This window comes from Falco cherrug, chromosome 9 (genome assembly GCF_023634085.1).
Source record: "Falco cherrug isolate bFalChe1 chromosome 9, bFalChe1.pri, whole genome shotgun sequence".
NCBI classification, from domain to species: domain Eukaryota; kingdom Metazoa; phylum Chordata; class Aves; order Falconiformes; family Falconidae; genus Falco; species Falco cherrug.
Genome location: NC_073705.1, coordinates 30,981,965 through 30,994,366, shown reverse-complemented (window position 1 = coordinate 30,994,366; position 12,402 = coordinate 30,981,965). Strand labels below are relative to the sequence as shown.

General features: G+C 46.5%; 1 protein-coding gene across 10 annotated transcripts in view; it reads right to left on the bottom strand.

The window, feature by feature from the left end:
- Positions 1-215: 215 nt before the first annotated feature.
- The window catches only part of EXOC6 (exocyst complex component 6), a 96,238-nt gene continuing 84,051 nt past the window's right edge, over positions 216-12,402 (bottom strand). For 6 of the 10 annotated variants that reach the window (XM_055721499.1, XM_055721502.1, XM_055721503.1 and 3 more), the window contains 3 exons: positions 2,249-2,361; positions 1,803-1,814; positions 216-1,351 (listed from right to left, as the gene is read on the bottom strand). In XM_055721499.1, coding sequence (XP_055577474.1) covers positions 1,219-1,351; positions 1,803-1,814; positions 2,249-2,361 — 258 coding nt within the window. In that variant the 3' untranslated portion in view covers positions 216-1,218. The remainder of the gene's footprint in view (positions 1,352-1,802; positions 1,815-2,248; positions 2,362-12,402) is intronic. The other 4 variants (XM_055721501.1, XM_055721504.1, XM_055721505.1 and 1 more) reach the window with 2 other exon arrangements.

The window sequence follows — 12,402 nt, the reverse complement described above, 5'->3', positions numbered from 1 at the left end:
GGCTCCCCCCAGCGGGGAGCGTCCCAGCCCCGCCGCCCCCCGGCCGCCCGGGGCAGGTCCCGCTGCCCCCCGGCCCGCACCCCGCCGTCGGGGCCGCCCGGACCCCTGCCCGCTTGTCCCGGGGGCAGAGCACCACGGAGCCGGGACCCGTACCGGTCCCAAGGAGACCAGCTCTGAGGTGCCTTCCAGTGCGTGAAATTAAACAGGAATACGGGTGAGGAGGTTTATATTACTGTATTTCGACCGTCAATAACTTAAAAATACAGCGAAAATGTACATTATTTTTACATGTTCCATTTGGTTTGTATTTGTTAGACATTCTCTTTGTGTCTAAAACAGCCAGGAGGGGACAGTGCGAAGAGACCGGCGGTGGGACGAAGCGCTAATCGCTGGGCTGGGTCTGCGGCAGAAAGCGCATACTGACAAACAGATGCGGCACGAAACCAATAGTGGCAAATCTATTCCTCACTGCAACCTGGGGGAAAGAACCCGGGATCTTACAAAAGTACAGTTAGAAATAGTAACCCTGAGGAACAAAACTAAACCAAAACAAAATGTCACATTATAAAGAACTTAAGTGGTTATTTACATTCACAACCTCGAGATTAAACCCTTTTGCAGAACAAAGCCTATAAGCCCTAATGCTAAATAAATACCAAGTCTAGTTCTCAGGTAGTTTTCAAAGGTACTAAAAATCAAAAGATTCTTTCATACCTCCAGACTACAAAATCCGGTATACAAAATTATGTCCAATCACTTTAAGGCTAATATACATTTAATGCAGGAAAACGATAGGCGGCATCTGAAACGCAACTATCCCGATGCTTAAAAAACATTAAATTAGGATTCATCCAGAAAACAGCAACTAAGGGATCATTTTTCAAATAATTCCTACCCGGAGCAAAATTTTGGATACCGTGTTCGTAGATATTTAAATAACATATTTACAGTTCAGCTGTTCCATGTACAATACGATTGACCTGGTTTTTATTGTACAGTCTCATTTTCACCATTTGTTTACAATATACAAAATAGTATCAGATCCATTAAAAATACGTACAAAGATTTGTTTGCTGAAGACTCTGTATGCAAGCCATCTACTGCATTTTTCCTTTACTTGGTCAAACGAATGTCCTAACTGGCATCACCGCTTGCTTGGTAGAAATAGTGGCTAAGAAATACTTCTTGGTGTGATGAGATATCGTCGATTTACCAGGCCTATGCGTGCTGGGACATACCGTTCACTAAACTCCTAAGTTGCTTTACCACAGTCTCTATTAGCTTCTGCTTGTCACGATCATTCTTCCTGAACTGAGCAAAAATGTTGTTCTTTTTGCTAGAGTCTTTCATTCTGGAGAAATAAAAAAGCAAATGATGCAAGACATGTTAGAAACATAAATGTGAAAAGGAAAAATCAAACTATTTAAACAGGTTTACTTTTGTTCCTCTTTTGGTCTCTCTGCTAATAAGAACTGAAAGATTACAAAACCCGTTATCTGTGTGTTCTTCAACTTCCGCAACGCAGAACTCGTTTTAACAGATATTACTACACAAATCGCCCGTAAGTATTAAGCAAATATCACCTCGGCAGGAAACTGGCCCTCCCAACTGCGTTAGGACAGAAGCAAACCAGAAACCCCGTCAGCATCATTCTGCTTCCACGGTAAGTTCAGGCTCAGCGAACGGGCGTGTTTTGTTCACCGTCAAATCACCCGATATCGTTATCGCCGATCTCCCGTACCGATAGATTCAGAAGCGAAAATCGGGAAGCAAGATTTTGTGACGATACAGACGATACGTACCCTCTGTGAACTCTGCAAGATGCGCGTTCACCGCAGGCAGGAGAGGAGGGAAAACACCGTTAGAGAACGCCTTTCACTCACGGCATATTTCGATGCAGTTTTTACGAGCAGGTTGACACCCGGTTTGCGGCTGCGTGCCCTGTCCGCCCCGTTCGCCGGGCCGCCCCAAGCGCCCGCACCGGCTTCCCCGCCGCCAAACCCTTCCCGAGAGCGGCCACCCGGGTGGGCGCGGCTGCCCCCGGGGCTCCGGCACTGCCCGCAGCTCCGCGCCGCCCGCCGCCCCGGGACAGCGCCGCGCCGCCGCCGGGCGCTGGCCGCCGCCGCTCCGGGGAGGGCGGGCGCCCCGGCCCCGCGGCCGCCCGGTGATGCGGGCTGGCAGCTGCGGCGCCCGGCCCGGCCCTGCCCCGCGCCGCCCGCACCCCGCCCGCCCCGCGCCCCGCACTTACTTCTCCAGGAGCGTGAGGGCCGTGCCGGGATTGACGCGCAGGTACTTGGAGGTGGCCTGCCCGTAGTCGGCCAGGTAGGTGGACCAGTCCCACACCATGAAGAGGTCCAGGAGCTGGGGGGGCAGAGGCGGGTGAGGGGGCGCGGAGCGGCCCTGCGGGGAGGAGGAGGGCGGCCGCCCCCGCACCTGCCCGGCCCCTCCCGCCCGCCTCCCTCCGTGCGGGTTCGGCCCTCGGAGGGGCCGCGACGGCTTCACACTCCGGTGTCCGGGAGCCTGCGGTACCGTGGGGAGCGGGCAGGGGATACTCGTGTCTGTTGCCGCTCACAGTAATTTAAACCAGAGGTTCGGGTAGTCTCAACTAAGTGAATTAAAAAACCCCCGCTGTGCTCTGCGTGGTGGCTGCTCCAGTGACTCGGCCCCAGCCCCGGGCACGCTCCTGGCCCGGAGAAGCCCCAAGCACCCCCACGGCGGGAACAGCGCGGCCCTGAGCGCAGCCTGCGCCCGGCCACCCTTCCCAGGGAGAGCCCTGCGCCCGGCCGCCCTTCCCAGGGAGAGCCCTGTGCCCGGCCGCCCTTCCCAGGGAGAGCCCTGTGCCCGGCCGCCCTTCCCAGGGAGAGCCCTGCGCCCGGCCGCCCTTCCCAGCCCTGCACCTGGCCACCCTTCCCAGGGAGAGCCCTGTGCCCAGCCGCCCTTCCCAGGGAGAGCCCTGTGCCCGGCCGCCCTTCCCAGCCCTGCACCTGGCCACCCTTCCCAGGGAGAGCCCTGTGCCCGGCCGCCCTTCCCAGCCCTGCACCTGGCCACCCTTCCCAGGGAGAGCCCTGTGCCCAGCCGCCCTTCCCAGGGAGAGCCCTGTGCCCGGCCGCCCTTCCCAGGGAGAGCCCTGTGCCCGGCCGCCCTTCCCAGCCCTGCACCCGGCCACCCTTCCCAGGGAGAGCCCTGTGCCCGGCCGCCCTTCCCAGCCCTGCACCCGGCCACCCTTCCCAGGGAGAGCCCTGTGCCCAGCCGCCCTTCCCAGGGAGAGCCCTGTGCCCGGCCGCCCTTCCCAGCCCTGCGCCCGGCCGCCCTTCCCAGCCCTGCACCTGGCCACCCTTCCCAGGGAGAGCCTTGTGCCCAGCCGCCCTTCCCAGGGAAAGCCCTGTGCCCGGCCGCCCTTCCCAGGGAGAGCCCTGTGCCCGGCCGCCCTTCCCAGCCCTGCACCCGGCCACCCTTCCCAGGGAGAGCCCTGCACCCGGCTGCCCTTCCCCGCCGGGCCTTCCCCCTCGGAGCCGCTGCTCCACAAACACACTGCTTTGGCAGGCAGAGGCGATGCCCAGCCTCCAGCGGCCAGCACCCTCGCCGCCCTCAGAGCCTAACTCCCCCTCCACCGCGCCGGGGTGCAGACCAGGCCCAGCCGGCCGCCCTGCCAGGGGCCGGGGCGCGGGTGGCACAGCCTTTCCCACGGCTACCTGCCGGCCAGCGGGCCCCGCTCCCATTGACGTCAGCAGTGGTGGGGTGCTTCCAGCTCCCCTGGCAGCTGATGCCTGGCCTCGTCCTGCGGCTGAGGGCAAACGCCGCTTGTTCTCAGGCTGCCCTGTGTTAGCCGAACCTACTGTTCACATCAGCGCGGGGAACCATTAGCAACACTTTGCCCCTGGCTCGCAGCGCCCGCGGCAGCTCCACCGAGCTGGGTCGTCAGCGTAACCCAGAGCCCCTGCTTGCCTGGAGGACTCGCTGCCTCGGTAATGCCAGAAAGGTGGGGTGGAACAGCATTTTCTATAATAAAACCACTTTAAGAAACGTAACAGGCTACTGCAAGTCATACCATTTTGCTATTTAAATAACCCTGTTCACTTTAAACATTTGCTTCTGCTAGGCCAGACCTGAGCGGATACAGCCAGGGCACACCACCAACAGCCCCGGTGCCTGCAGGCAGGGCAGCAGCAGGTGCCCGCTCCTCTGGCTTCTCAGACTACACCAAGAGAAGGACCGCACCTCTGAGAGCCCAGCCTTGCTCAAACTTCTCAGTCTGATAAAACATCACAGCTCTCCAGGAATGCTCATCCCCCAAATTGTAACACCAACTCAATTACCTATAATTACAATATACTTAAAAGCATACACCTGGTCTTCACATCTTCAAATTTATATGCCTCTTTTCTCCAAATTTTTCCACTTCTTAATCCCCTTCTTATTTACAAATAACGTGTCAAGTTTAAACAAATTATTTTCTAATTAATTACTCCTTCTATACTTGTAGTATAGTTTTTTACAAATAATGTAGTAACATTCCCTGGCTTTATAACCAACCTCTGACAGTTGTCCTCTAGGGCTCATTACAAACCTGAGTGACATATAGATTTCACGTTTAGCTATCTCACATGGGTGAAAGGTGTATAAAAAGTAAGGAAGCTGTTTCATTCTCTGCTGACTACACATCCATGATAGCCATCAAGGTCAAATGCAAGTGGACCTTTCTCAGGATGGGCACTACTGAGCTGAAAAGGCCATGCCTTTAGTCACTAAGCAAACAGACTTGGGAAGGCTCTGATAACTCAGGAATTAGTGGCATTTGTGAAACCAACTGCCTCAGTTGTTGCTGCATGTTACTTATCACTTCTAATTACCTGTGTTACAACAGTCAGTAGTGCCCAGTCCTCACAGGGGCTGTCTGATATATTCAGAAGCATGATTAAAAGCGTGGAATGATAGGACAGGCAGACGCACAAGACAAGCTGGGAGGATAAAGCTGACAACCACAGGAACCCAAACGATATAATCTGGAGACTTCATCTCCCCTCTCTCTTACAGAGGAGCAAACTGAACGTATTAATAAATTACTACTAATTACAACACCACTTGTCATGGTTTCTGCATGGGACACAGTCCTTAATAAAGGACTGTGCCAATGCTCCTGCAGCAGTCGTGTTCAGTAAATCAAAGGTGAGAGATTTCATTTCTTATCCTTATTGTAACATTGAAATTGAGGATTCTGGGTAAATCCTAAGCAACGCTGAAGCTCTGTATGCTGTTAGCAACGTGCAGGCCAAAGCCATTGATGACTGATAGAATTACAGTGCTGACAAGTTTGAAGAAACTTCCCGGCCAATACTGCACGAGCTATTTTCGTACCATACTTCCAGCGCTTGAATCAACCGTCTGACTGTGTCATAGCTCTGGGACACCCCAGTGATAGCGAAGGCTGGGGTGGGAGATGGCACCTCATTTATCACCTGACCAAACACAGGTAGGCATGTAAGGCTCTACACAGACTACGGAGTCTGCTGCTTTTCAACACAGGAGGTAAAACCATGCCCCAAGAGAACACAAAGCATATTCTGTGCACTCCAAGACAGTCCTGGCTCTGAAGAGCTAACACCCTGAAAGCCACTGTCAGCAAGGGGGAATGTACTCAGAGCCTCTTCCCTGCTCCACACTCTTTGGTCAAAGAGCTGCTCACAACCAGCCTCATGCTAATTAATCTCCTAAATTAAAGCAGCTGTCACGACATGTGACATGACATGACACGAAGGACCAGGGACATGCTATCAAATGACACATGCCACTCAATCATAGCTCCCTTCCCTCCTTCTGCATATGTATTCAGGGGCTGCAGTGTGACAAATGTGCCCTGCTGCTGGAGAAAACACGACAGGGAGCTGCAGACACTGCTGGGACTGGACTGCTGCTGTGCACAATTATGCATTGTGCATTTTGTCCCCCTCACAGCTGCAGTTCTGTGCTGTGGCGTATTGCTGTATGTAATGGGCTTTGACAGCATGTACTGTACGCTGTGGGTGGGCAAGAGTTGCCTGGTGTGCAGCTCTTCGGATCTGTGTCCTGGCCATTCATACCACCTGCATCTGACTTTGCACTTGGCGGATGTACAGTCAATGCAGGCACTTTGCAACGGGAGCAGGTTGGCGAGTAGCCAATGGCAGCAAGGACAGTCTAGCAGAAATGAGCTGCTGGTCCCAGGACCGTCACATGTGTATGGGAAATAACTTCAATCTACCCACACAAAGCTTCCCTTGAGCACAACACCAAATTCACCTTCACTCCTGCGGCCATGCGGCAGATGTATTATTGACTCTATTCTGCTTCAGCTTCTGCTGCTTTGTTCCTTTCTGATTTACACTGCCTTTTCTACAAAAACGTGTGCCTTATTTAAACGAAGCACTTTAATTCCTCTTGATTGTATAGAAAGGCCTCTATTAAAGTGGGACTGTCTTGGCCATAGGCAGATGATCTAGAAGACAGCTCATTCATTCAAAGATGCAGAAAATATTTTGGCTACCTCATGTGATTTGAACGTACCTTTGGAAAGACAATGAAACACTGGCCTACCTAATCCTTTGATAGATGATTTGTATTTTAGTAAAGGATAAAGTTATCTTGAAATTCATACATAAAGATTCTTGAAAATAACAGAAGAACATGAAGATGTAAGAATTCCTTTTTTTAGCTTATGCAAGCAGATAGCTACATGAAATTCATCATGAAAACGTGGCCACCGTTTTCATGAAAAGAAAAAAGCCCCAGCTTTCCCCCTGTATTTTTGCTGTATTTTCATTCACAATGGATGCATATTAAAATGATTTTATACTGTGAAAGGGACTAGGTGTGTGCGAAACCACAAAGCGAGGGAACAGCCTTTGGTAATGTTACATAGTACTCAGGGTGGAGATACAATGAAAATACTTTCTGGATTTGGCTTGACATGCTGACGTGACTCATACTACAGAGACGTAATATGTGGGAAATGTTATGTTCCACTGAAATAAAAGAAGGTTGTAAATCTCCACATTTTTAAATACTGTGATTACTACTAATGTGGAAAAAGAAAAATTGTATCAAGGGCAAGTCTAATCGTAAAAGTGTTAATTTTGCCAAAAAGAGTATCAGCTACAATTAAAAAAAAAAAAAACCCATAAAAAAATTAGGGGATTTAAGTTCAGATGAGCTCACCCCCCCCAAGGCTTCTCAGTTGTGAAGCATTAAGTACAGGAGAATTTGCTGATTCTGTGACAGTAGTTCTTACTGACTGTGACAACTAGAATCAACCTATTGAAGGCCAAATTAAAGCAACATCTCCCTATTACTATTTTAGCCACTAAAACTGTAGCTATTACCAAGACCATAACTGAAAACGAGATTTATTGTCTAGCAAGGAATGGTCCACACTGATGTACACTGTAGTAAGAGAAACACGTGCACAGAGCAGATCCTGTTGATAAAATAAAAAATATTTATCAATATTTTCCTGCCTCAAAAATCAATCAAAATCCACAGCGTAGCACATGACACTGGTGTTACTTGGCTGTGACTTCTTCGAGGTTAGAAAGTACGTTGTTTGCCTTGAAATTACAACAGGAAAAATGTTTATTTTGTGCATGCATCTTTCCAAAGTTAACATATATGGGAAATACTTCAAACCAGACCGAAAGGCACTCTTCCACTATTCTCAGAGTCTGGAGGCAGTGCAGACCATTAGCTGTTAGTCAGCCACCCAGCCCCACCTAAGGAACACCCGAGGGTGTTCTGTCAGAACCCACTTATCACACAGCTGAAACACTGTGAAGCACCTAACAAACCAGATATATACGTATTCTACTATGCCAGAACAATGGCACTGTTGTAGTCTCTTTATCCCATAACAGCCATGAAAAATAAGCTAAGACAGGCAATGCTATACCTGAGAATTTATTTATAATGAAGCAGGATTTGCTTCCATGCAAGCAAGGGAAGCCCTTCTAACTAGGAATAATTTGCAAAGAAGCATGTGTATCAGGTGTGTGTCTCCGAGTTTGTTTTTTTTTTTAAAATATTCTTTCTAGTAAAGCAGATACAGTGTCCAGTAGACTGTCCAATCCCTCACTTATATTTACAAGATAGATATAGTAATACACTTCTGCCTTATTTAGAGGATTTGTCTCTTCCAAAGGTGTGACAGAAGTGGAACCATTATCCAACATCTTGGAATCATCAGGCTGATGATCAGCGAGCAGCATGTTCCTTTTACTGTATATGAAACAGTGCTGCCTTCTCAAACCATGTTATTAGTCACACATACACTTCTAACATTAGAGGTAACTTCAGCTTCTGGTGGCTGTTCTGCACTTGCATTTTGAATGATGCTCTACAATACTGTGATTTTCTAACTTTCTTCATGCCTACTTATTTCCTAAATGCCTTTTATGTCTAACTTTAGCTCTTTCTGCTTGAAATAAACACCACTCGGAAAAAAAGGTCTTCCTATATACTTACATAAAAGGCTAGAGTCATCTCTTACATTATACAGGTAACATTGCTATTTATAATTAGAATACTTTTATTTTAGACACAATTATTTTATTGTAAAAGATACTAAACTATTTTTTTTTTGTTAAAAGAATTCCTACTTTAAGACCTAACGGGTTTGTTAACACAAAACATTACAATATTGATGCCACAGGGGGAAAAAAGTTCTCAAGAATCCTTAAGATTTTAGGGTCAGAATTCTGGTTTCAAACAGGACACCTACACTTATTCTTCAACATTAGTTCTCTTTCTTTTTCCCAGTATCTATGTGATAACAGCCACGCCCGGCTAGAAATTACTGGTAATCATTGCTCAATAAAGCTTTGTCTTATATTACCTAAAGGCCTAGGCAGCTTAGCTGCAGTCCTGTATTTAGGCCATCTTATAATTACGTGAGAATTTTGTGCACTGGGAGCTGCTGGAATTGACCATCCGGCTCTTTCAATGCTGTTTGAGCTTCTTGTCACATCCTCAGATATCATACAGATGCCCTTTCCTTTTTACTTTTGAGCAACTGTCAGGAATAATCTTTGAAGAGAATGCAACTTTGCAGACTAGCTATGCATAGAGTCAACACAGCAACAGAGACAGAGGAGATGGGGGCTTTGCAGATAGAAATGGGGACAGTGTCCATTGGACAATACCAATTGTGTTGGTTATACTACAAAAATCCTAATTGTAAATTATCAAGGTACCTTAGTACAAGTAGGAATGGTGCTGTTATCTCAAGTAGCAAGAGTGTCAGCAAATAGCTTTGGCTGTACCATAGGCACCAGTGATTCAGGAGCTGGGGATAAAACCCAGGTGTTGTACGCTTAATGTCCCGCTTACCTTTAAGGAAAGTCAAGCGTTTCACCAAAAGAAAAGTAATTCTTTTAACCTGTCGCTGTCAGTTATGTCCTTCAGGCCCACTCTCTCTGCATACAAGCCAAATATTTCTTATGCTAAACAGTTTATTAACCCCTAATCACCCAGTTACTTCTGGACTTTGCTGCATGTGTAATTACCTTTTGTCAGGTACAATTTGCCTGATAAACATGTCAGAACACTTGCTGCTTAGTCTGTTGAAACAGATAAATGCTGTCTTTCCACAGCCTTGGGGCATAATTAACAGGGAAAAAAAAAGCAGTTATAAAAACACACAGAAGCTGATTCAGTGAGGCAGGAGTTCACAGCATGCAGCCCGCCAAGGCCCACTGCCTGGCCCGCTATGCTTGCCTGAGTGCTTATTGAGTTCCAGCCTGCTGTGACAGGGCAACAGGGGCAGCCCTCAAAAACTGAGATTTAAAGTAGGTTTCCACGTGAACTTCAAAAAAGAGCGGGATGATGATGCCTGTTTGGGAAAAAAAACCCCCCAAACAACAAACTCAACACACCAACCCAACAAAGTGAAGCAGCAGATAACGATACTGGCAGAGTCCCTGTCATCGTCATGTGCTGTACACTCAGATGCTCTGGGATGGGACCAGGAAGGGAAAAATTAACTAAGGCAGGGGAAAAAAAAACAATCGGGAAAAGCAAAAAGAGAAAGATTAAAAAAAAATGCTTTGTGGCATTCTTGGGCTGAGTTGCTTCTGATTTTTGCCCTGCAGTGTTTGCAGGTTACGTACCCAGGCACTACGGGAGTGCAAAAAAAGAAATCCTTACCTGACCTCTGGATAACCCAAACAGGAGATTAGCCCATTTCCAAGCAAAGCAGGTTGTCACACTGTTAGGCCAATTGCTTCTATTGACACTTTGCATAAACATCTTACACAGGGTGATCAGAAAGGACTGTTATGCCATTAACGCTCTTTTTATTTTTTTATACCTAAGCCTTACAGAATAAAGGCCTTTCTGAGTAAGGGATAACAAAAAGGGTCAAAAGGTCACAAACATTCTTTTAAGTAGGCAAAAATCGGGGAAGTTTAGATTCATTGAAAGGTGCAAATTGGAACTTCTTTGCATCTTGCGGCGTTCTGGCATGCTCTGCTTTTACCAATTTCACTTCTAGCAAATTCATTAATCTAATTAATGGTGTATTATTACTTTTACTTTTAAATAAGAAAATGCTAAAATCTTCATTTTAGGAAATAGCAAGTTACCTAATCTTCTCAGCTGTCTAATCTTCTCAGATAATTAGTAATCTAAACAGATTTAGACATTACCATTAAAATCCTCATGAGGAACAGTGAAAATATATTAATTTTTTTCTTGAAGTGGTATGACTGAACAGTGTCTCATGTACAGTTTTCACCTATAATTTACACAGCATGTGGTTTGCACTGTGTACAGCAAAATATTCTATATTTTCCTTTGTTTTGTTTTTGCTTTGATCAGAGATGGAAACAATCTCCCTTTAATAGTATAAAAGCCACCTGCTGGGCATCGCAGACTACAGCTAATTGGTAAATTCTTTGAAATTTTGATATAATGGATTTTGACCTCTTTAATTAAAAAAATCCCAAGGCCTAGAATACTGGTGAACTCTTCTGGGAAATGAACAGTGCCAAGCATACACAACTGCAAGCTATACCCAATCCTTTCCTAGGAAAGAGTACAGAAATAGCATTACAATTTTTTCCTTGAGGATGCATGGCTTTTGACACAGGAAAAAACCTCCATGACTGTTGTTAGTTATGTATCATTTAAGTCATTAAGATAAAGGGATAGCAAATACATTAATATTTCAATTATTACTATTTTTATTGGGGTTTGGAGCTAAAATGCTCCAAAAATGAAAGAGATTTTTTCATTTTAAAAGCAGTAAACTCACAAAAGCCACCCACAAACATCCCACTCCTCAACATTTCCCACTGAAATGAGCTCACGCTGTACCTATACACACCTTGTATTCAGAAGAACAAATGGGTTTGATGACTGAAGAGGAAGCCTGTCAACCAGAATCATTGTTGTTTCATAATTTCTGACATAGTGTTAACCTTTCAGTGGAGCTATGATCACATCGGTTTGTGAACTCCGAGGCAGCACTGTCTTTCTTTTGTTAAAATACTTATACTCTGCCCAGCATAATAGGGCCATGGTCCATGACTGGGACTCACAGGCACTGCAATAACACGGCTACACAACGATGATACTTTCTTTTTAGTCTCTGCTAACGTTTCATGCACAAGTACACATTAATGTGTGTCACACAGGTATACACTTATTTCCAACAAATTAACCAACCCCCCCTGCATGAACATGAAGACAACACCCCCCATTAGTTCACCAAATGTTATTTCCCTGTTTATTAAAGCATGCACACCATGAAAGCACTTACTAGATTGGAACTAAAACGTGAAGGACCAGAATCAGAACCAGACAAAGACAAGTCTTGTTCACTCCAAACATTTCCTGGTCACAAGGGAACAACTGAAGTATTTAAAATACAGATATCTAAGTCCAGCTTACAAGGAAAAAAGACAACGAGTTTGCTAACTGTAGAATAACAGCGTACCAACCAAATGCCATTATCACTCAATCAGTAGGTGTTCGTTACTGCTGACAAATACCTTGTTAGCCTGGTTAGCAAGTCTGCCCACCACTTGCCAAAATATTTTGTTTTATTTACTCCTGGTGACTTATTTTGTGAATGTGGTGAATTTTAAAATCCCCCCTACTGATCACATAACTGGAATAACACACATCGGTCTTGTATTTCAAAGTGTAAATTGATCTGTTGATCTGTGAATGTCTCCCTATAGTTTATGCTGCCTTTTTTCTGGATTGGTATAACAAATGCATTTTCAAAGTGATGTTATGGGGACTTAGCTATGCAATTCCCATTAGTGTCAATGGGGGTCGCAGGCTAAATTCCTAGGCAATGCTTTGAAAACTGAGCCCCGGATTTTCAAAGGAAGGATAGTTTGTGTTAGAAAGGCAGTGTCTTTCAGTTTT